This window comes from Aedes aegypti, chromosome 2 (assembly GCF_002204515.2).
Source record: "Aedes aegypti strain LVP_AGWG chromosome 2, AaegL5.0 Primary Assembly, whole genome shotgun sequence".
Taxonomy (NCBI): Eukaryota; Metazoa; Arthropoda; class Insecta; order Diptera; family Culicidae; genus Aedes; species Aedes aegypti.
In genome coordinates this window covers 468,302,162-468,328,645 of record NC_035108.1, presented here as the reverse complement: position 1 = coordinate 468,328,645, position 26,484 = coordinate 468,302,162, and the positions used below count along the sequence as shown (strand labels likewise).

General features: G+C 36.3%; 1 protein-coding gene across 1 annotated transcript in view; it reads left to right on the top strand.

Annotated features, from left to right (window-relative positions):
- The window catches only part of LOC5568083 (cadherin-related tumor suppressor), a 233,900-nt gene that overhangs the window by 195,245 nt on the left and 12,171 nt on the right, over nucleotides 1-26,484 (top strand). Inside the window, exon 4 of the mRNA XM_021839701.1 lies at nucleotides 5,870-6,347. Coding sequence (XP_021695393.1) covers nucleotides 5,870-6,347 — 478 coding nt within the window. The remainder of the gene's footprint in view (nucleotides 1-5,869; nucleotides 6,348-26,484) is intronic.

The following is a 26,484-nucleotide window of genomic DNA, read 5'->3' as shown; positions in this document are numbered from 1 at the left end:
AGGCTTCTAGATCAGTGGAAGAATTTTACGTCCTTTGCAAAGTTCGCAGGCCTTCATAACCTGTTCTATGTTGTTGTTATGTTCTTAGTTAGTTAAACTTATGCTATATGCCACAGCTACATCCGCTTCTCGGAAAAGAGGGAGTTTGTAATTTGATTGGCTTGTTTATCAAAACGAAGCATATGAAGCACTCAAGTCTTATTTAATTCGAAAAAATGACAACAAGACAAGACAAGTTAGAAAGCAGACACCTGTTTGCATAATTATAAGCACAGGTAAAAACACAACCAAGTTTAAAATTTATTACATACTAGTGGTCCCAGCAAACTTCGTCTTGCCATCAAGTAGGCTGTTGAAAAACGCTATGCAAGTCCCGTGTAGAAAATGTCAGATTAGTTTTCTCCCGTTTTCCCCACTATTTCGAAGACTTTCTTAATTTTTTTCTCCGCACAAACACGTCGGAGCTCTGGACGAATTCAACAGTGAAAGAATCATGTAAGTCCAATCACCCGTTCTCAAGCTATTTCGTGACATACAAACATCATTCCATTTTTATTTATATAGATTGGTCATAGCTTTTGGAATATCTAGAGAAAATGGTGCAAAATATAGCCACATTAAAAAGTTGCGTAACAAAACTCGGTGATAATGAAACTACGGTAATAGTTTTAACAAGTTCAACTTACCGGAAATGGAGAATCTAACCAACTCGCTTTCCTTTGCAGAAACCTTTCTCTGCAACCGATTTTTTTCCAAATAGTTTTGAGCTGACGCCTCCATTCACTAAAACTACGATTGATTACATCTTCTGCATCTGTAAGATTTTGATGGAGAAACTCCAAAGCATTTTCAGTGCTCCAGTTCTTCACGTAAATTTCAAAAATGTCTCGATTAAAAACCATTATACACAGTTGTGATCAAGTGACAATGAAAAATGACCATAGCGTGAATCGTAGAGATCATCATACTTGAATGTGTGTGTGTATCGAACTTCTTGCTTAACAAATACTTAAAAAGTAACTAAGCGAGTAATTATTCACATTATACATATACACTATCTCCTAATGGTATCGTTGCAATACTCACAAAAGAAATAATTTCTAGCTATTTCGTATCATCAAACCGTTTGAAAGATAGTAGTAACATTTCTTCTCAAGGTAATAAGCATGAGAATGATAAATTGTACACTTATGATCGTCATTTTAAATTTAAGTTTTGTAGATCTTGTCGAAACCAGTATGAAGTGATGCAAAACCGATTGCCTACATTTGTGTCTATTTCTCACACTCTTTGTCTTTGAGTGTGGTTGTTTCTGAAACATTATTTAATATTTCGAAATAGTTTTCCTTACCAATAACACGAGATTAAAATCCCATCATAACCATAATCCTGTTGTTATAATAAATTCAAGAAAACAGCATGCATTTGATCAGTTTTAATTTATTTCACTCAATTTTTGAACAGTTGTGTGGTCTACGGAAAAAAAACTTCAGTAGTTTGGAATCACTCTTTTCACATCACTCTTTACACATCATAAAACTCTTATCGGTGTTTTTTTTTTCTTTTTTGTTATATCATAATTAGTTACGCTACACAAAAAAGGGTCAACGGACAGGAAAACTATCCGTTTTAGACTTTTGTAGCTGGAATCGTTACTTTAGTTTCTAAATCATAGTTCATATAAATAACACAAGAAATGCTATCTAGAACCTGATATAACAAGTAATTTAGGTAAAACGGGCAAGGAAACTACTCAAGTAGTCCATTTAAAAGCTATCATTCACAGTCTTAGACTGTTAGTGTTTCAAAACCATTATTTCAATAGCACGTTATCCGTTTCCTTAAACATAATACTATGAATTTAGATCAAAAACTTGAAGAAATGTGAAATTTGGGAAAAATGGGCATTATAGCGATTCATGTGGGTGTTATTAACTCTTTTGTTCTTTATCTCAGTCTGTTGTACATTCAAAAACGTCATTTTAATAGCTCATAGTTGATTTTCCTAGACATAGTGTGAAACAATATATCATGAATCTTATGAAAAGGGGAATAAAGGTAAGACAGGCATGGAAATTATCCGTTCGGGCAATTGTTAGTCTCTTACCAATTTTTTGTAGCTTTGGAATTGTTATCTCAATTGCCTCTCAATTGCTAAAAAATATTTCATATAAATAATACAAGAAATGCAATATATAATCTGACAAAATGGGGAATTGAGGTAAAGTAGGCATTGAAACTACTACAGCATACCATTCCAAATGATAGCTTTGCACCATCTTGGCCTGTGAAAGATTGAAATCCGCAATTTTAATAGCACATTATCAAATTCCTTAAACATAATACGATAGATTAGATAAAAAAAAACCTGAAGAAATGTGAAATTTGGGTAAAATGGGCATACTTATAATTTTTATTGGCGGCATAATCTTTCATTTTTTTAATCTCAGTCTGTTGTTTATTAGAAAACGTAATTCCAATAGCTTATAACTGGTTCCCTTAGACAGAGAACGAAAAATTAAATCATGAATCTGATAAAAGGGGGAATATAGGTGAAACGGGCATGTGAATTATCCATGTGGGCAGTTTTTCATATTTCCTCTATATTCTCAGACTGTTGCAGCTTTGGAAACGTTATTAAAAATAATTACTAAACAGTTTCCACGAATAATACCAAAGATGCTATTTAGAACCTGATGAAATGGGGAATATAGGTAAAATGGGCATGAAAACTATTCGTGTGCTGTGTGGCTTGTCTTCCACTCACATACACAAATTATCGTTGCTTCGAAATTGTTGTTTTAATAGTTTAAAATTGTTTTGCCTACACATATAATAAATTTTATTACCAAAAACCTGATAAAATGTGGAATTTGGGTAAAATGGACATAATATCAATTTGTGCGGTCTGTTTAGCTTTTTGCACATGCTTTCTCAGACTTTTGTTGTGTCAGAAACGTTATTGCAATAGTTTATAATCAGTTCCCTTGAACATTAGACGTTGAATTTCATGAAAAACCTACAAAAAATGGGGAATTTGGGCAAAATGGGCATGATAACGATCCGTGCGGCCATCGGAACCACTTTCATTCGATTCCCCAGACATTTTTTTATAAAAATGACTAGTTTTCTCATATTGTACGCGTTGCGTTCACAAGATACAGAATTCTTCGTCGGTTTACTACCTTTTTTTCCCACTGTGCAACGTTATGAGTAATTTTCCAATTGCTCCCATACTAGCCTTTTCGCCCCCCCAAATCTGTGTTACAAATTTTCGCCCCCTTGGTCCCGAAAATCGCCCCCAAGGTGGTCAATTCGCCCACTTTGGGAATCACTGGTCAAACCTTTCAAAACATCCTTGCCTCAAAATATTCTATCGATGAAAAATTGTTAACATTTTAACATTTTATATGAAAAACTTCTAGTTGGAGTACTCATCAGACAGAGTACGTGAATAACTTTCATGATTCTTAGCCTTTTAATTTTTCAAAAACTTAAAACAATGCAAACAAAAGATTTGGGAAATATAAAAAACTAAACATTTTATTACATTTAACTGAGGGCTCATGTAGCACTTAGCATTACGGAGCCGTATAAATTTCAATATTATTTCTAAAATAATCTTTGCAACCTAGCTATCTCTGTTAGTTTGGAGACCTACTCGTCTTCGGAGAGCTAGCTAGAGAAAAGCTCAGTTTTTATATGCTTATGCCATTGGGCTATATTCTGTTAACGTGATATTGTGAAAAAGTGGTTGTAGCGGCTCACTACGAAAGGTGAACATAATCGCTAAATGTTACTATACAGAGAACAATCGTTCGTTGCAACATGTTTTCATTACATAGAATGAATAGTACTCGTTTATTGCGAAGCATATGCTATGTCAAAAGGAAACTGAAGTACAATCAACTGCATATGACAATTATATAGGAGAGAATATTAGCATTTAAATGCAACATGTTGAAGATTTGCGATGCAAAGCATTGCAATGAAAGTAATAGCGATGAACGATTGTTCACTATACAGCTCAACCAATTATCAAAAAAATAGGTACTCATATATTTAAACCAACAAGGTTGTTTTGTCCAGTAAATCAGAAACATGATCAGCGATGCAGCTGAGTGTGAATAACGTTGCAAACGATTAATGAGTGCTCCCTTTGTATTTTAGCAATTTCAATAACATAGTTTTGTTATCAGTTTTCTATTCATGATTTTATTGAGTCTTTAACCTGGGCAAAAACAACAAGTACATTCATTCCCAAAACTATCATAGATAGCTCAGTTACAATGTTGAAATACAAAAATAATCTCGAAATTCATTTGGCTCCGTAATGTCATATGCTACATGAGCCCTCAGTAAAAAGTAATAAAATTATCGATTTTAGATTTCATCAAATCTTGTTTGCGTTGTTTCAGGGTTTTTAAGAAATTTAAAGGCTAAGAGTCGTCATGAAAGTTATCCTTATACTCTGTCTGATGAGTCGTCCACCTAGGACTTTTATATTTAAAATATTGAAACTCGATTAAAACGCTTAACATTTAACATTTTTGCTGTAGTCTATGTAGACCGTAAATTCCTGCGCACTGAGTAGCCTGGCAGTACTTTTCGTCTGTTACCTCAATGGTTAAAGCGATACATTTTTTCCCTCTGATCGGTTCAATCGAGAATGATGCCTGGACTATTAGTTCATCTCACTCCCGAACAGACATAGGCAAGTAGAATATGGCAATAAACAATCATAGTGAAACTTTCAGTATTAAAATGTTATGTTATAATTTAAAAATTTTACCACTGAAACATTAAGTTTACAATCAGAACAAACTTTTAACGAAGAAAAACTATCTATCATCACAATAAAACTTTATATCTTTTAAATCTATCTCATATCTATTTTGCTAATCTTACATACACAGTCGACCTTGTGATGGTGCTTCGGCTTTTGGTCAGGAAATGCCAAAGCCCCCAAAACGTTCCTACAAAAGTTTCAATCAATCTTGTTTAATTGTAACCTAGTATACCAGTGCATGCATCGGAGACTCAAGCGAAATTTCAAAGCTTTGGAACTACGAAATATTTTGTCGATCTCAGTTTTTCACTTTTCTTCTCAATGAAACTAATGATCAAAACACGCTTTCAGTTATTCGCAATTGACGCAAAAGTTATTAACTCTGAAATATGTCGTAGATTATCTTATCAGTGACAAATATGTAAAAAGTAAATTCCAAGCCATTCTTGTGCGAACAGTCGATCGAAACGGACGTATATCTGATAGTGTGAAAAAAAATCGATCAGTGACAATAGTCACACCAGCACCTATTGTGCTGTACAACAATTGTCGGAAGCGTGCTCTTGAACAAAAGAGCAAAATGGAAACTCGGGTTTGAAAGAACACGGTGAAGCTAGTGTGCTCCTCTGGAAGCAAGACCCCAGCCCACTTGGAAGTACTGAAGTTTACTCTGCAACACCTGAAAGTCCCCCCAGCTGACCTTCATTCCGTTTATCGGGATGAAAACGAAAACAGGTTTTACCTCAAGTTCATCGACGAAGCAAAGTTCTCGAACTTCATGAGTGGCCTTGAAGAGGCCTACACGTTCTACTACGAGGATGGCAGCACGACACGAGTTCACCTGGAAATGGCCAGTAGGATTTTCAGGTACGTCAGAGTGTTTAGTTTACCCCCGGAAATCGAAAATAAGGACATCGCGCACGTCCTTGGCCAGTATGGTACAATCCGGCAACAAGTAAGAGAGCGATTTGCTGCAGCACATGGTGTTAGCATCTACACGGGTGTCCGGGGAGTTCATATGGAAGTGGCCAAAGAAATCCCCCCACACGTGTACATCGGTCATTGTGTTTCCTTTGTAAGGGCGAAGGCCACGTGAAAGCAGTTTGTCCTCGAGCGGTATCCAAAGATGGCGGCAACGGCAGTAGTAGCGGTGGATCATCATACGCCAATGTGACCGCGCTGGGTGAAGCGGCAAAGAGTGAACTACCAAGCGTCAGCGTCAAGCAGCCCGGAAGTGATGGAGCGGATGCACAAAAACCGTCATACTCCAATCTTGCAATAGATCCAGCAATCAACGAAACAATCTCACAAGACACAAGCGCGGCAGAGGCTTCGAACGCGGCTGACGATCTCGAAGCATCCAATGGTGAGGATGTGCCTGTTCCACCCCAGGATCAGGAAGCAGATCAGGAGGCCAACGAGGAGATGGAAATGGACGAAAAGAAAGCGGCTCTCAAACGTACAATGATCTCTTCGTCGGAAGATGACACGCAATCAACGAATGAAACCCCATTCGTCACGGTACAGCAACGGAAAGGTAAAATCGAAGCGAAAAAAGGTAAACTAACAGAACCGCTGCCAACCGCAGCTCTTGAGAAAAGATCCTTATCCAAAAGTCAACTAACTCCCGTACCAAAGGTAGCACCCAACTTACAAAAACGAACAAAATGATCTTTATTAGAAAAATTGCAACTTTAAACATCAACGCAATTGGTACAGACACGAAAAAGTCATTGCTAAAAGATTTTATATGGAATAACGACCTGGATGTTATTTTTCTCCAGGAAGTGTCTTTCGAAAGTTTCGCGTTCATACCATCTCATTATGCATATGTCAATATTAGTTCGACCAACAAAGGCACTGCTATTCTTCTGCGTAAAAATATTGAACCAAAAAGCGTTCTACTAAATCCAAACGGTAGAATCTCGTCTATTGTCTTCGACAATGCAAATTTTGTTAACATCTACGCACACTCTGGAGCTCAATTCAAAAGGCAAAGAGACATTTTGTTCACCGAGGATGTCATCCCGCATCTCTCTGGTGACTATCCCAATATCCTACTTGGCGATTTCAATTGTATTCTTAATGCCAACGATTCAAACTCGAACGTAAAAAATTTGTGCAAGGGTTTACAAACTCTTGTCACATCGTTACAGCTTTTCGATGTAGAAAAAGTTTTAAATAAGAAAACTTTATTCACGTTTTTCCGAGGTGATTCTAGATCACGATTAGATAGGATTTACAGCCCAGATGCGTTCACTAAACAAGTAAGATCGATTGAAATTCTCCCAACGGCATTCTCTGATCACCACTCTGTGATCATGAAATACACATTAACTGATCCTGCTAGCATGGTTCGCCAAGGTAAGGGGTTTTGGAAAGTAAACTCTTCCTTAATCGATAAGCCGGAAGTTATAGACAAGTTCATTCGAATGTACAATCAGTTGAAATTGCAAAATTGTTTCAATGAAAACTTCAATGTGTGGTGGAATCTTAACTATAAGAAAAAGACAAAGTATTTTTTTAAAACAGAATCATTTGCAATCAACGCAGAAATTCGAATGCAAAAATCTTTTTTATACGCCTGCTTGAAACAAATATCTGATTCTATGATGCTCGGCAGATCATGTCCAGATGAGATGTCCTTCGTAAAATCAAAGCTAATGGAAATTGAAAACAGACGGCTTCAAAACTACAGTTTGAAGTATCAACCGAGTACCTTACATGAAGAAGAAACGCTAGGATTTTATCAAATTTCGACTCGACTGAACAACAGTAGCCAATCAAATTTGCTTAAACTAAAGATCAACGGTTGTGTAACTGCGGATAGCGCTTCCTTGAAGATTTTCTTAGAGAATCATTTCAAAGATCTCTTTGAAAAGAAAGATTTCAATAGAGTTGGTGTCGAATCCATCTTAGACCATGTCAATAGATCTTTAAATGCATTAGACAGGCAAAATTTAGTACAGCCAATCTCCAATGAGGAATTTGAAATCGTATTAAGACAATGTGCAAAAAAGAAAAGTCCCGGACCTGACGGCTTAACATACGAATTTTATATTTCGCTTAAAGATCAAATCAAGAATGAATTGATTAAATTGTTTAATATGTACCTGTTAGAAGGAGTGCCCCCACCGGCAGCTTTTTCAGAGGGAATAATAACCCTGATTCCGAAAAAAGGCGATTCCACTGAAATTTCCAACCGTCGTCCCATTTCAATGTTAAATTGTGACTACAAAATTTTTTTCAAAGATACTTATGAATCGGCTGCAACCATTAATGGAAAAACTTCTCGGACCCGGACAAGCAGCTTGTGATCCGGATAAGTCTTGTATCACCAACCTCAAGTTACTCAGAAACGTTATAATCCGGTCACAACAAACGAAACGGTTCAAGGGACTTTTGTTATCCTTAGATCTGGAGAAAGCCTTTGACCAAGTGAACCACGATTTTTTGTGGATCCTACTGGAAAAGTATGATTTTCCGAGACAATTCATAAAATGCATACAAAACTTGTACTATACTGCCTCGTCAAGAATCCTTTTTAACGGATTTCTAACGAACCCCATTAAAATTACGTCATCCGTAAGGCAAGGTTGCCCCTTGAGCATGGCGCTCTTCGTACTCTATATAGAGCCCCTCGTTAGAATGATATACAATAGTATTAATGGAGTGCTGATTGATAACATTTTTATCAAAATTGTGGCCTTTGCGGACGATATTAATATAATTGTTCTGAATGATAGTGAATTCGACACGGTTCTAGCGTTAATCAACTATTTCAGCATTTATTAAAAAATCAAACTCAACGTTCAAAAATCTCAATTTTTGAGGCTCAACACCTGTAGATCAGGACCGCATATGTTAAAAGAAGTTGAAAAACTGAAAATATTGGGAGTAACCTTCACATCAGCATTCAAAAATATTGTCAATGAAAACTATGACGATCTAATAAGGAAACTAAATATTTCTGTCAGGAATCACTCTAAGCGAAAACTCAATTTTTTCCAAAAAGTTCAAATCCTCAATTGTTATGTGCTTTCGAAAATTTGGTATGTTGCTCAGATATTTCCTGCTGAAAACAAGCATATTGCTCAAATAAGAACCATTTGCCAACAATTCATTTTTAATTCACACATATTCAAAGTTCGGATGCAACAATTATATCTACCAGTTGAAAATGGGGGATTAGCGCTTATAGATGTAGAATCAAAAACAAAAGCATTGTTCATTAAAAATTTAATTTTTGTACCAGGAGAACAACCGGTAGACAATTTTATGCTCTCTCAAAAAACAAACACGAAAGTTACACGTAATACTCGCGAGTGGATAATAATAGCAGAGGAAAAAAGACAATACGATCAGTCCAATACATGCAATCGTATATATAAAAGCTTGATAAACGATCTAAACATAACTCCTAAAATAGAATCAGAATTACCCAATCTCGATTGGGAAAACATATCAAAATATGAATCATGGATTTTTATCCACTGATGGTAAGCATGCTATGTTTATCACACTCAACGACATTGTACCATATAAAGATAAGTTGCTCCGTAATAATGTTCGTGGAACGGTTTCAAATTTATGTGAATCGTGCGGAGAAATAGATTCGTCCAAGCATCGTATCAAAGAATGCGTTACTTCGAAGAAAGTATGGACATGGGTAACGCAAGTAATGAACAACAGAATGCGATTAAAAATCAATGATCCGGAAGAAATGATATGTACAAAAATAAATAATAAGGCACCAAATCAAAAAGCAGGGCTGTATCTGTGTACAGAAGCAATGGCTTACAATTTGTTACATTTCGGTTCAGGCTCACTTTACCATTTCCAAAGTATAATACGTGATAAAAGATGGAATAACAGAAAACTGTTCAAAACACATTTTGATAACTTTATGAACATTTGTTAAAATTAGTTGTAAGTATTGTAACGTTTTTATAGGTCTCAATAAATAAACAGTAAAAAAAAAGCCACTTGGTAATTTGCTTCGGTGAAGGATAAAGGATCGATTGAGTTCTTTGGTTCCCCTTGTAGACATCCTTTAAGGTAGTGAAACTTGTCAACCTCAGGAAGTTCCGCCTTTGTATGGATGAGAGATGTAAAAAGATCCATGAAAATCATTGAGAAGATGAGGAGAAAACTCAGAGGAAAGTCTATGTGAAATTCAGTAAAATCCAATAATCTAGATGTTTTTTTTTTCTCACAAAAAGAGATACTGCTCAGAAGGTTCTGGAAGTAGATAAAATTCCGAAAGGAGCATATCCATTTATGCCGATCCCTGTTTCGATAAAGCTGAAGTAACGAAAATCCAATTTAAAATTAGCTTAACCACCATAAATCATAAAACATGTAACATATATTTAAGAGTTTAAAATACGGCATCTTCCTCTTGAGGCACGCAAGGATTTTTTACAAAATAGTAGGAGAAATTTACGAAAGAACTTCATAAGCTACTTGATAAAACGGCTAGACAAAACATTACAGAGTCTAATCAACCGTTTTCTGCTGACGTATTTTACTCGTTTTAATACTACGTCTGCGCCCAAATAAATATTTCACGTAACAAACGATCTGTTTTTCTGAACGTCCACGATCCATGTCTGGAACTACTGGAAAAATCAACGTCTTATACCGAATACATTGAGTTTACGTTTGCAAGTTCAAGACTCTGATCTGATTACGTGATACGTAAAAGGCCTTATTCGCGGCAGCAACACGTCTGATATGTACGAGAATCTTCAAAGTCGCATATTCAAAGTGTTCCAAAATAAACAAATTTTTCGACAAATACATCCCACCTATGTGCTTCCTTAGTACTATTATCGGATGGGCCCGTTTTTTTCTGGTACTGGTGGAAATTATTAACTTTTCCCGTGATTGCGATGAGCAGTTTATAACCGTATGATAATCATTTATCTGCGCACCAGATGTCCTTAGCGCATCCTTGTGTACAATATTGAACTGTAAATTTAACGATGCACTTTTTTCTTGAATCCATGTAACGTAAAAAACGAAGTTGAAACATCTTTTGGAATTCCAGCATTTGATTTCGATCCATCCTGCGTTACACGTTTCGGCCTAAATAGGTTTGATAGAAAACCTGAGAGTTTATTTAAGATCATTCATAAGATAAATATCTAATCAGTTGTTCATCGACAACGAAAAGCTCGTCAAGCGGTGTCCGAACAAACAGAAATGACAATGTTAAAAAAACGCAGCGTTCAGAAGAATTTATTCCCAATGAGGAGAATTTAAAATCCGTAAGAATTCATCTTCCTAAACTTTATTAGGATTCCTAGAGAGTTTCCTAGACTGAACACATTGATGTTCTTGACGCTTTGGTACAATATTGCAGTTAGATGCCAAGCTGCTTAAGATGCCATGCCAAGTAAACTTTCAAAAGTGGATTAGGTATAATTTACAAAAAGTGAACTTCCCTTCTGAATTAAACACCAATAATGATCCTGTTCCTGCGCAAATCATCCCTTTCGACAGGATCCTGCCACCTGCCTCTGCCCGAACAGAGAATGCATGTGTGTGTGTGCGTGCATGTTCGAGGTCATTCACAGATTATCATATCGTCAAACTAAAAGTACAAGCAGTGCCTGTTTTAAGCATCCTTTTTTATTACGTTGTATTTCTCGGTGCCAGTCAATAACAACAATAATAGCAGCAATAATAAGGCTGATATTTAGAGACGAGGGAAGAAAAGTAGTTGTAAAACTGTCAGAGTTAAAATTTAAGTATTATTTTTCCTCTCTTGCTACATTAAAATTTATGATCATATTGTTGCTTTGGGCAAAAATTTAACTGTACGTACACTGGTTTCTGTCGTGACTTTGTTCGGGGCACTTTCTGGTCCATGCGGCGGCAATCTCATGCCAGGGCAGCGCAAATTTTAGTGTTTGCCGAGTTGCGTTGACGTTCATCACTCGCTGCCTTTCGACTTTGGTCTTTGCTACGGAGTGGCGCGCTATGCATTCAACATCGGACAAAAAGCATCGATCCAAGTGCGGACATCGGCAACGGATACCCATCTAAGATGCCGCCGAAAGCTTTTAGCCAAAACCATTTAGTCAACGTCAGCGGACGGCTTTCAAAAGAGGAAAAACGACATCTCCGCGCACTAATCTCAGGCGGAAATTTGATTAAAACAAACTTTTATAATTACTCTCGCGTTTCTCGGTCCCTCACACATAATCAGCGCGCGATGCGTCGTCTTAAGTATGTACTTCTCATAGCGACCATCGCGTGACGAGCTCATGGTTTATATTGTGCAATTTATTGCTCCGCGCAAAAATGTGAACCAGAAGAGCGCAAATAACGTTAACAGGGGGCTCTCCCTTCCTGGCTGGCTTTCACGTGATTGTGGTCCCACTTTGTACCACCTCGTTGATGCGTCCGTTGACATTCGTACAATAAACGTCAGAAACGTGAACGTCGGGCAGGAAATAAAAAGCCAACACTCTCATTTTTCTTCCTCCTCCCAGGTCCCAGTGCCAGGGCTGGTAGCGCCTAATGTCTGGAAAATACGAACTTTTTATATTTTTAAGACATTTTTAGGGATTCCTCATGACATTATGACAAATATTACGGTTCTTATTACTGTATCCATTTATTTAAGTCGTGTAGTCTCTGAAGGTTTCTCTGGCAAATATATAATTTTGCAGCAGGATTACCTGCAACTAGAATAAGAAAAGAATACTTTTGAAGATCATTTCGGTTAAAACAGAGACTCCATAGACCTCTCGTTTAAAATAGAGACTTTTGCATTAAAAAGAGATCATGTCTCTAAAAAGAGACCTGCTATCAGCCCTGCAATGCAGAAGCAGCAGCAGCAGCATCATCGTCAGCAACCATTCAGCCCACATTCGGCCCAAAACGGATGGGTGACCATTCAAACTGCACGGCAGGCAGATTTGCACGAAGATTCCATCGTGGAACAGGGGATATAAATCCAACCGAGAAAAAAAATAACAGACAAAACCTTCTATAGTCCCGGGGAAAGTTCTTCCCCGAACTTAAGTTTATCAAACGATCCTTAAACGCTCCATCAACGCTCGCGCCGTCGTTATCCCCAGAACGCATGCGAACTGTGAGATAAAGACCCCACCATAGGGACCCCCACGTACCATCACCACAATGTGGTATTTTGAAGCTTTTGAAGGCCGTGTGTTTTTTGTTTTATTATACACGCTTCATCTCTGGCGCGAAAATTTATTGCAGTGCCATTTGCGTGGTTCCTCTCAAATATATATCAAACCGAGTTTATGACAGAACACGTTTGAGGGGGTGGCGACACACGGCCCCCAAATGGTGCACAGAACTGAACATAAAAACACGCGTGTTTGTGTTATTGGGGTCGATTCGGAATGTAAAATATCATCATTTGGAACCTGGGCGATACAGAGTATGGAACTAAAATGATATGGCTAAATAAAGAACTTATCTGACCGTGGTGGAGTGTAGATAAACTGTTACTGATTAAATTGGTGAGCTCGTTTTATTATATTTTTACTAAGAAGCAAAGCAACAATGAGAACACTGCCAATGTTAAATTTGGTGTGCATGGAATGTTCATGTCAAGATTGCTATCGATATATGTTTCATACACATCCCAGCAATCTCTTTGATAATTGATATTAAAACTGATGGGACTAAGTATCGCTTCATAGAGTATTTGATAAGAAATTAGATTGCAATAATTCAAGCTAGATTAAACCGATGTTGGGAAACTTTTGTAGAATAGAAATAGAACCACTCATATTTTAGTTCGGACATATATCCGGCCCAAATTTTCGAATTAGTTACATCGGTACCGTAGAATATTGAGGAAATTTAAAAAAAATTTCATGGATTAGATAAATATACACAAAGCATTCATTTGAGGTTGAATTTTCTCATATCGAATAATTTTTCCTAGCGTTTCGACTATTTATGTTCAAGGCATGCTAAAAAATTTTTTTTTTGTATCAAAAACATCATTTTTGTCACAAAAACTCAAATATCTCAAAACCCTATCGGAATACCAACGTATTTTTTTTGAGGGAAAACGGTCCATTATATTAGCTATCTACCATAAACATTTGGAGATGGTAAGCCAATAAACAAAAAAGTTATGACATTTCAAATATTTCACAAATTTGACACTTAGTGAAATTTTTTTTTTCATTGTTAATTTTTTTTAGGACCGCAGTTTGTTGCTGAATTTTTTGTTAAGGGTACCACATGAGGTTAACAAGTTGTTTTCATGATATTTTATTTAATTATTCATAACTATTATAGCATCTATTAGAAAGTTAGACGCGATCCAGTGTACCACATGAGGTTAACAAGTTGTTTTCATGATATTTTATTTAATTATTCATAACTATTATAGCATCTATTAGAAAGTTAGACGCGATCCAGTGTTGTGATCTAAAGTCTTGATAGTGTCATATTTTTTATTTTACGTAACTGAAGAAAAATTCTCTCAATAGTGTTGAAACCTTTTGATAAAAGAAACCTATAAGAAATCTAATATTGAAGACAAAAGCTACAAAAAAAGTTTTCTATACAGGTATACGACTAGTTTACCTGCAAAAAGTTTACCTCGTAGAGAACAAGGCGGGTCTATACCCAGGTGATCTAGTATACGTAAAGCAGGTCGGTTTTCTCGGCGCTGGATTTCTCCACAAAGTTAAAATCTGATTACACCTGGGTATAGACCCGCCATGGTAGAGAATAGACTTTGTTAATCATATTTGGGAGAAAGCGAGTAACTTCAACAACATCAAAAACATGATAGGTACATACCATGAACATACTCACGAAAAAGCTAAAAATATACTACCACTATGGTTATAAAAGATTTAATTGTAAAATTTTTCTTCTGTCACGACACCAAACTAGTCAGTAAAAACTTAAAAGTGATTTTGTTTATTAAAATCTAACGAGCAACATGAGTAGTCGCTTTCTCAACTGTTGCAGGCCGTTTGCAGAAAAAAAGTGTTCGAAAGAGCTACGAAATCTCACCGAAAGCACCATAGATAAACTGAAAGCGGCTGGTTATGCTCCAATGTCTACATTGAATACAAATTTACGCATTTGTACGTCCTGCCGTTTAAACGTTGACAAACGGGCAATCTGTACATCATCGGTGGATCAGGTTGCAGGAAGTTCGAAAACAACAACAACTGAGGAATTACTAGATGCACCGACAACAACTGAGGAGTTACCAGAAGTACCAAGTGCAGATAGTCTTGCCACGGTACCATCAGCGACATCTGTTTCAACAAATCAATCAGAAGACGAATGCATCCAGAAGGTCAACATCGAACGCTTCAACGAAGGGATAGCTGGAATAAAAGTGACTCCGATTAAATGGACGAAGATGGGTTACGTCAATTATCCCGAGAAAAAATACCGTGAAATCAACGAAGCTGTACGAAGAAACCTCTTCAAATTAGGACCTGAGGATGTGGAAAATACAGACTACGATGAGGTAATTATGAATATGAAGGAAAGGTTCTCGAATCTAGCCACGACAAGGAAAGAAAAATTATTGATTTTGTCGATGCTGCCAAGCTCGTGGTCTATTCAAGACGCCATTGATGAGTTCGAAACCAATAGAAATACAGCAAAAGAGGCAAAACAATTCAAAAATAACTGTCTTGCAACCAAAAATGCTAGGTCGAGTACTTCATTAACAGATGAGACAAAAGAAAAAATAATTCAATATTTTGAAGACGATGAAGTAAGTAGAGCTATGCCTGGCCAAAAAGATTATGTATCTGTAAAAAAAGATGGAAAGCGTCAAGCAATCCAAAAACGATTAATGATGACTACTTTGAAAGAAGCGTATACACGCTTCAAGGAAATTAACGAAAATATTAAGGTAGGTTTTTCCTCATTTGCAAGCCTTCGTCCAAGGCAATGCAAGCTTCTATCCAATTCAGGAACACATAATGTTTGTGTGTGCACAACACACGAAAATATTAACCTAATCTTACATAGTTTGAAAAGAATCAATTTATCAAAGGATATTAAAATGTTAACTGGTAGTCTTTTGTGTGAAAATACAACATCAAATTGCTATCTACGATCTTGTTCGGATTGTCCAGATTCTTCATCATTGGAAAATACTTTATTCGCTGAGTTTGAAGAAAATTATATTGATCAGTTATCATTTGAGCAATGGGTGACCACGGATAGGTGTGACCTTGAAACTATTGTAAAACCTGTAGATGAGTTTGTGTCATTTTTTTGCTTGAAATTAGAAAGTTTAATTCCTCACGACTTTATTAAAACAGAGCAATCCCGCTTTTTAAAAAATACGAAAAATACATTACAAGATGGTGAATTTTTAGTCATTTGTGATTTTTCTGAAAACTATAGCTTTGTATTGCAAAATGAAGTGCAGTCCCATCACTGGAACGTACAACAAGCTACAATTCATCCATTCGTTATTTATTTCAATGGAAGTACGCAAATTGAACATTTTAGTTTTATTGTAATTTCCGAAGATTTAAGACACGACTCAGTATCTGTAAATTTGTTCATTGCCAAAATGATTACCTTTTTACGCGTTGATAAGGATAAAGAAATCAGAAAGATATATTTCATGTCTGATGGAACAGCATCGCAGTACAAAAACCGTAAGAATTTTTCGAGCCTATGTCAATTTAAATCAAAGTACGGAATTGATGCAGAATGACATTTCTTTGCTACGTCACATGGCAAAGGTCCTTGTGATGCTATTGGAGGAACCATAAAGCGCATGGCCACAAGAGCAAGTTTAGCCAAAGAACGTGAGCATCCAATTAAAACTTCAAAAGAACAATTTGATTGGGCGAATCGCAGAAAAGAAGAAGATTTAACAAAATTATCATTTTGTTTTACTACTACTGAAGAGTACGAATTAACGGCATCAGAGCTCAGCGAGCAATATAATAACGCGAAAACGATCCAAGGAACCCAAAAATTTCACTGTTTCATTCCATTGTCAGAAAATACAATTAAAGCAAAACTATACTCGAACTGTACTGATAATGATGCAAAAGTGTTCGATATTGTAAAAAAATTGAATAACAATAAATAAATAAATAAGTATTGATAAAATGTTTTCATGATCTCATAACGCATACCCAAATCCAAAACTTTTAAAGTTTATATATAACATTTAGAAACTCATCGATCATACTCTAAAAAAAATATCCTGGTAAAAAAAAAATTATTTTCGTGTAATCTGTTAATGCATTTTAATTTATACATATATACATATACATATAATATTTATACATATACATAATATTTATACATATAATATACATAATACTAATGAATACATGAAAACGACTTGTTTAATTCACGCAAGGCCCTTAACAATAAAATCAGCTACAAACTGCGGTTCCCGTAATAATTTACACCGAAAAAAAAAATTTTTTTTTTCTACTAAATGTGAAATTTGTGACATGTTTGAAATGTCATAACTTTTTTGTTTATTGGTTTACCATCACCAAATTTTTATGGTAGATAGCTAATATAATGGACCGTTTTCCCTCAAAAAATTACGTTGGTATTCCGATAGGGTTTTGAGATACAGGTATGTTCCGTTTTTATCAACACGATCGGCGATTTTCAGTTGACAAAAACGGAACCGTGACAAAAACGGAATAATTTTCTTAGACAAAATATTTAACAAATTTGAAATGAAAATTGCAGTTTTGTTAGGATAACACACATTTTCATCATATCAATGCACAGTATTGACGTTTAAGAGCTGTGAGGACCATTTAGATTGTTTATTTTTATAGGTTCGTAATGAAAGTTAATTGCAGACTCCTATCAATCAATATGATTTTGTTATAAATCATTAATAGTTTTAGCTTTCTTATTCAGAATTTCAATAAAAGTAATATAGAATATTAAAATGATAATCACATAAATGTCCTTTGCATCACAAGGTACGTCATATTTGTAAAAATAACTACAAGGAAGTGGGGCAAGATGATCATTTTTTTAAAGAAAGATAAAACAAGAAACAACTCCTTTTTCTACTGTTCATCCTTCTTCTTCTTCTTCTTCTTCTTCTTCTTCTTCTTCATCTTCTTCTTCTTCTTCTTCTTCTTCTTCTTTATGACATTACATCCCAACCTAGAAAGAGCCTTCTTCTCAACTTAGTGTTCTTATATGCATTTCCGCAGCTATCAACTGAGAGCTTTTTTTGCCAAGGTACCGTAATTCGGGGTGTGGTTGATCTGTGGGGAGAAGTTGATCATTCTCGTACCCTCATGTATAAATCATCAAGAGAGCTATGATCCGATTGCAATTATCACAATTTTTGTGATGTCGCTTTACCTGATAGCTGCTCTTGATGTTCCTAAATTCGGTTTAACATTCAAGATAATTATACCATGGAAAATAGATTTTTTAAGAAATGTTTGATGAACTATTGAAGGGTTCTTCTTCAAACAATCGATTATTGCCAAGTCTGTATGAAGACACAATTTAAATAAACTTATTAGTTATTACTACCAACTTCGACAAGGATGCACTAATCGCCAATCTAGAACAGCACCACCATCGCCTTTTAGCTTTAAGGGCCAAACGCAATGATAGCGGAATAGCAACGGAAAGCGGAACCAGTTCGCCAGCATGAACTGTAGCATGCTTGTCGACCCAGACTTAGTTCACTTTCGTTCGTTGACAGCTCAGTCAAGATGGTGTGATTCATGCTGGTGAACCGGTTCCGCTTTCCGTTGCCGTTCCGCTATCATTGCGTTTGGAACTATACGTTAGATCACAAATAGACTGACGATAAACTAACTTGAGTTTTAGTTATTGTTTGTGTAAAAATAGATTGCGAGCTCCCAAAAGTTAAGGGAACCTGTCACCAACTGTCACTGGAAAACCAACACAGTTATTACAGATAATTTTCCAAACCGTTTCCTTCACTCAAACACGTTAGAAAATTTGACCAATGCAAGAGTGAAATAATCATGTAAGTCTATCAGGCCGTTCTGGCGACAAAATCTTCTACAGATTGACAACTATCGAAAAACTAAACATTACATATACTTTGCAATTGGATTAAATAGACAAATGAAAAGTATATGTAATGTTTAGTTTTTCGGTAGTTGTCAAATTTCCACTCGGCTGTTTAGCCGTAAACCACGAATCATAATTAATTAAAAACAAGTATTCTACAGATTGCTTAGTTTTGCTGGACCTCTTCCCCTACCCATTGGAACAAGATCTAATCAATTGCTGTTTGCTATAATTTGTGCAATGCTATCGAGTTTGAGAGATAGAAGGTAATGTCCCAACTATGACTAGGTCGACAGTCTTATTAAAAATAAAATAAACTTGACAATACCTATTGCATGTCTGGGATCGTCCATTAATAATGTAAGCGGTAATGGGGGGAGGCAGGTGGATTTGAGATATCTTAAGTGCCTTACAAATTATTTTTTATTTTCATACAAAAATCCATACCATAGGGGGAGGGGGGTATATATATCTATCAAATTTCCATAGAAAATTCTTTTATGCCATATTATATAAGAAAAAGGAGAGGCAACTCTCTTAAGTACGTATTCAACTAATCACAAATTCCAGTTGTTGCTAGGACGTGGCCAGAGCAACTTTCGATTATTGAAGGATGGGCTAATCTTGTCCAACAGAATATGATACGTTTGAAAACTTCAAATGAATAATTGCATAAGAAGAAGTCAAACCTTATTGAATCGTATATGACTTGACACCTACCATGTATAGTAGATGCTCAATATTGACAAAATGACGGAAAATCAACTCTGAGGCTATTAAAAAGCATTTCAATTGCTTCAAAATAAGTATTTAGTAAGCTCGAAACATTTTGAAAATTAAAAAAAAAATCAATTTTTGTGTGTTGATAAAAACGGAATAATTTGTTGACGAAATCGGAACGTGACAAAATCGGAGCGTGACAAATTCGGAACGTGATAAAAACGGAACATACCTGTATTTGAGTTTTTGTGTCAAAAATTATGTTTTTTAATGCAAAAAATTTTTTTTTTTACTGTGTGTATTTTTTTGGAATCTTTATTTAGTTGTCTAACTTTGTTTCTTTAGTTGTCTAACAATCGAACGAACCGTTTTTGCTGTGCAGCTTTTTGAATATTTTTGAACCATTTTCACATACACCCTTTTGAAAAGTTAGTCGTGACTCAACTTGAAGATTTGATATCGGAAAATGACGATTTAGATGGAACTGGAAAACTGTGCAAAGTTTCAGCTCAATAGAAAAAAATGAATTACAAAATTTACCAAATTTTGGTGCTGTTGCTTGGAATCACTCAGTTTCGCTAGACATCCTTCTAGGAATCCGTCCGATTAAATTCTAGCAGTTCCTTTTATGGATTATGAAGTTCATTTAGTATTCAAAACATTGAATGAGTTTGTTCAAGGGATCTTGAGACTGCTATCCCGGGTATCAAAGCTTGCTTCAGGATTCTTTTCCTTCTTAGATTCTTTTTTTGGAGCTCTTTCGGTGATGCTCGGAATCGGTAAAGAAATAACTATTTTTCTGTAGCAGTCCTTTTTTCGATCGGCGCAAACTAGAATTAAATTTATTTAGCAACACTTTCAAACATTTGTATCTCAACTTACAAGAAATAGTTCCTCCTCACTTCCGCGATGACCTACCACAATTTCAGCACTTTATTTGATAATTTCCTAAACACTGAACTATGCCATCCAGTAGCGTTCAAACATCTTTTGTTAAAATATATATCTCATGATCTTTTGTTTATAAGCTGAAGCAAATATGTTAATATATTCACGTACAATGCACATACAATAATGTACATGAGATGCGATTCATGCTATGTAATGTGCGTTAGAATTTTCCTGTCATGAAATATTATCATGAGCTCTGAGAGCAAATTATAGCCTTCCAGATAATCTAAAATAAGTTGTTTTATAAAGCGTGATAAAATTGAAATCAAAACCGTGCTTAAATCGAGAGTGATAAAATGGTGCGAGATTAAATCGAACCGTGATATAATCGAGATATTACTGTACTTCTCTAGTTCCTCTAGCAATTTGCCAATACAGTCGCCTCTCCACATCTCGATATCGAAGGGACCATCGAGATAGGGAGAGATCGAGACAAAGAATGAAGTTTTGATGAATACTAGATTGAAAAACACTCCGTTGCCAAGAAAATAATACACAAACAAACGTCATTTTGCGCTCCTAGTTTGTTTTGAATCCCAAAACTTTGGTCTAGTAACCTTCGATAATGGTCATATCGACATACGGAGAGAAACTTGAGAACGAAAAATCAACAGAAACACATTGAGATATGGAGATATCGAGATAAGGAGGATATCGAGATATGGAGAGTGAAAATGTATGCAGACTGAAGGGACTTATGAAATCATCGACAAAGGGAGAGATATCGAGATGTAGAACATCGAGATGTGGAGAGTCGACTGTAATTGTTTTATGATTTTTTTTCGGTAATTTTTGTATGAGTTACCTGGGATTCATTCAGCTGTTTTTGTTTTTGCATCATCAAAATTGAAGTGTTTTATTTCGTTTGCGTATTTTTCCGGCAGTGCACTTCGTACAGCCCAAGCAGACGGGTTCAATTTCGGCATCGCCGGAATAAAAATATGTTTTTATTTTCGCGCTTTGCTGAGCAGCTTCTTGTTGAATGGTCGAAGATGGAATATCAGCTGGTGAGCTCGTTTCATGCTTTAGTTTCTAATGAGTTAAATATGATACATTGCTATTGAGACAGTGAAGGGAATACTACGTTTGTGTATGAGTTCAGTAAACAGTGAACAGTCAGTTACTACCGGGATAAGCATTATTTTAAGTTTTGCATAATGTTTAAATGCTTAAAGCATTTTTTTAAATCCACAAAATCTTTGAATGGTTTGACACTATAAATGTCGACTTTTTCTTTATAGACTGATAGATGGCTTCTATTCTTCTATTGATGTTTGGGTCTGATGTAATTATTTAATATGATAAGCTATTTCTGTTTGACTTCAAGGGCTATCATAATCAAGCGTGACGTTTACTAAAACGAATCCTATTTTTCAATTCTTTCCACTTTTCCAAACTCTTAGTGGTCTTTTGGAAGTGCAGAGGACTCAAAAGCATACTCAAAGCGAGTAACACGTCAACATTTCCTCCCCATCCCAAATTGACTTATAATCGGACGCAGCTGGTACCGATAACACAGCGTAACAAAAATGACATTTTTGCGTGTCTCAAGAATCAAATTATGTGTCTCTAGTAGATTTGGGATTGCTGAATCTGATGCCGTTCTCAGAAATGTTCCAGCACGTCACAATTTTTAGCAACAGGTCGCCAAAGTTGCATAAAACATTGGTTTCAATAATGTTTACATAAAATTTAAACAATGATTTATCAAAAAATATTATGATCCAATCTACTAAGCATGCGAAATAGGACTTTAACTTTCATTTCAGATATAATTTGATAAAAATTGCACGATTAAATTGAGCTTAAATCGATTTTTTTCAACATGCTTCCAGTCTTCATACAAAATTCTTCATTTCTCTTATATGGCAAAATACAAAACCATCAAAAACTAAGTTTTGAGCATCTGAAATATTATGAACATTGTTGATAAGTATTGTTATACACATGAAGTTTGAATTCTGAGGCTAATTAAGCAAATAAATTGCCATACAAGCTGGAAAACTTGCATGCAAGTTGGCTGAAATAGCCAAATTTAGCATTTTCAACAGCCAATATCTCAAAATCTAGACGTGCTATGATATTTCTGTAAATGGCAAAACAACCCTTCATAAAGTAAATAGCGGTATTTTAGTGCTTGAGACAAAATCGTGTTCCGCAGTGTAATACTAAGTACCACAAATAACGGTGGACCTGGAATAACTTCGGTAGTAAAAATTTAAAAAAATTATTAACAAAATCGTGGTGAAATTTGTTTCAACATTTCCTGAAAAATATCAAGAGTAATGCCTAAAAAATGCTGCACGGACTCCACGAGCAATGATTGATTTAATTCCCAGAAGTATTTCAGCAGGAAAACCATGATTCTATAGAGCAATATTAAGACGATACCTTTTGGGATTGCTGCTCAAATCTTTGAAAAATTGCCGAAATATTTTCTGGAGTGATCATTGGAGAGTACCCTAATTTTTTTTTCTTTGTTTGTATTCCAGGTTCTTAAAAATCAAATACTCTTTGAAAATAATTGATGATGCAATTGTTTTACTGCCCATAAATGCATGTCAGTCCCATGTTTGCTGGATTTCCTATTTACATGGCGCAATTATGCGTTTATGGGCAGTTTAGGTCCTTAGAAAGTAATTTCTGGAGCAAATTTCGGAAGAATTATGGAAATCTGGAAGAAAAGGAATGCTTGGAAGAGTAATACGTTGAATAATTCTTAGTGATGTTCTCAGAGGAACCCTTGGACCAATTCTTAAAGAAATCGCAGAATGACTTAAGTAAACAGTGTTGTGAGAGTCCACAGGAATTCCTACAGGTATTTCATCTCCGTAATTGCTCAAGAGATTTCTTCTAAAATTTCTCAAAGGATTTCTCCCGGAATTCATTAGGAATTCAATCCCGGAAATCCTCGAGGGATTCATTCGGATTTTTCAAGGAATTTATTAAGGAATATCTCCAGGTTTCAGGAATTCCTCCAGCAATTTTACCAGAAATTTATCATAATGATTTCTTTAATTCGGGAATTTACCATTATAGAATCCAGACTCTATAAGGAGTTCCTCCTGGGATTCAAAACAGGAATTCCGTCAGGGACCCCTGAAGGATTTCCTAAAGGATTCTCTGAGGTAATTCCTGGTGAATTTCTTGGAATTTTTTTCCGGAGACTCTTGTTAATATTTTTTGAGAAATCTCTTCATGAATCTTTGAAGAAATCCCTGTCGAATAAGAATAAGAACCGCTTAATCACTCGCGACACCATGGAATTCGCGATTCCCAACGTTTTAGCGATGGAACGATGCGAGGAATCCTTGTTCTCGTGATGAATGCGCAAGATTTTATCACGCACGTGCTGTTCTTTCGACTCCATTGAGAGGATTTCATCTAGTATCCTTCAGGAAGTAATATTTGCAGAAATTTATGGAGTTGTTCGTTCAGGAATTACCGAGAATACTTTCAGACAAAATATTTGAAGTATTATTAACAATGTTCTAAGATAAAAGTCGCACGAATTTCAGGAATAGTATTCAAAAACATACCTAAGTGAAGCAGGAATTTTTTTTAAAGAAATTTTCAAATGATTCGGGTGGAGTCCCTAGAAGAATTCAAAATTTGGCAATTCCTAAAGGAGTTAATTGAGCAATTGGAAATGTAATAACTGAAACTAGATTCTTGAGCGTCGAATTCTGGAATTGGAAAAATACTTGAAAGAATCCTTTAAAAATCATGAAGTATTTGAAGGGATCTCTGCAATGTTTCGAAGAGTAATCCAACCTTGTGGTTAAAAAGGCAGTTTTGAGGGAACTCCTCGATGCATTTTCATATGTGTTTCTAGAGAAATTTCATGTTGTGCACTTATTGAAGCAATCTCATTTCAATTTTTTTTGAAAGAGCTAGAGGCAAAATCCTTTGAGTATTTCTAATAGCGATCTTTAAGTACAAGTTCTCAATTGAAAAGATCGTCGTCAAATCAGGTATGACTTTTGCAACACTTTACAAATATCGTCGTCTAGTTATTCTTGAATTACAGAAAAGTGATTCGTTAGTAGCTCCGTAATTCATTGTCCTTTTACCGTTCCTTAACACAGAGTAATTTTGTGAACAAAACGTCATACAGATGGAGAAGATTCTTACCTACGTTTCCTTTCACCGGCCTGACTACAGAAACTCCATCGCTGAGATTGGCCAAAGATAGTCTCTAACACCCTAGCCACATAAAAATAACTCCGGTTCAGAGCGTGAAGTCTGAACTTGGGCAGTTCAGACCGCAAAACAGAGCAGGCCATGCTTGCGAAGATAAGCAAAGCTGGGAAACATGAGTAGAGAAGGGCTAATAAAATGAGAATGTGTGTCCACGTCGCCCCGTTTCACGTGATGAGGACACGCATATGAACCTTCTCTGGGCACTGGACTACAAGAGCTTGCTTTGATTTAGGTGACTCTGAGGGTGCTCAACGCTGCACGTATAAATGAAGTTGAACAAAATTTCAACACATTCTAAAAAACTGGTCCTTTCCTTTTTTTTCGATTGTTTGCAAAGTATGACACATGAAGATTCTTCGCAAAATTGAGCATCTCAGTGTGTAACGAAATTTGTGAAAATGAAATCATCACCAAATCGATTTTTCACGATGTGTTAAAATTACACACAAGTCTGTTGGTCCAGCAAAGTCCGTTTTTGTGTGACTTTATTTTAGAGCGTGTACTGTGTTGCACGTATTCTGCGCCTACTACATATGTACCGGTCTGGGTATTGCATAGCAAGTGGGGGGTCACAGCAACCGGTGGCTATGGTATGCATATCGGGCGAATTGATGAAGCATGTTGATGAACTTGAAAATTAAAGCAAATTTAAATAAATTAAATAATCACATGAAATTTATTATCGCTATGCTATGTGCGTTCCCCGTGTGGGATCGACCAGGTCACTTGTGAAAACGAGCGATGCACATGCTCCCCCACAGAAAGATCAACCGGCATGATGATGATCTGCGTGTCGGCAATTGGCCGAGATCGTGCGTGACGGAGTGCAAATTTACGTCAATCCACTGTCAACGCGCAGGAATCTGACAGTCAGCAATTTGATCCGTAAAAATGCGGTAATCTACGTGAAGTGTGGTTTAACCTTTCTCAATGCTTTGAGATTGAATGGGAAGATCATGCATCGAAAGATCTTGTAGGTTGGAAAGCTGTATGAACCTTTAGCTTTTCTTGGAATAATCAGCAACTGTTTGATCTTGAGGAAAAAAAATGGAAAGTTTGCTCGCATAAGACAGATACGTCGTTGTTCCCAAAGGGATTTTCAAATTATACTGTGGAATACTCATATATTAATTATGGAATTATTTTAGCCTTATTTTCACATGAGACACAAGTGTGTAGGTTGCTGAAATTCGCCACCAAGAAGCATGCTAAGGGAACAGATTATTCCATCGTTGTTTGGTTGCGAACCTTCCTCGCTGCAAAACACAGCCCCAGTTCGATCCGTTTTGTTTTTTAGGCTTTATCGCTAATGGTGATATAATTTTGCTGCTTCTGTAAAGCGACGACGACGTCGTCGTAGTCATCGCAGCAGCTCCGTTCACATATTTTTTGTTGCTTCTGCTGCTGCTGCTGCTGCTGCTACCTACTCCTCTGTTTAAGCCCAAAGACACGTTTCGGAACGAAACACACAACACACAAGCGACGAACCCTTCGCCTTTGAATGGAGCGACTCTTATTCACACCTCCTCCAGTTTTAGAAACTCAGAAAAAGGCCTCTCGCTGACCGACGAGGCTCGAACCAGGGATGGCCCCGTTGGAGGAAGGGTCTCGTTTTTTTGTCGAGCGTTTTCAAACGGTAGCATGAGTGTCTGATTCGTCGTTTAGGCTTCCTGTAACGTGTGTGCAGTCGATCCGACAGAAATGCACTCTGCAATAACAGCCGCCACAGAGGAAGGAAGCAGCAATGGACGGTTGCAGTGAGTGGAGGGAAACCTGCAAAT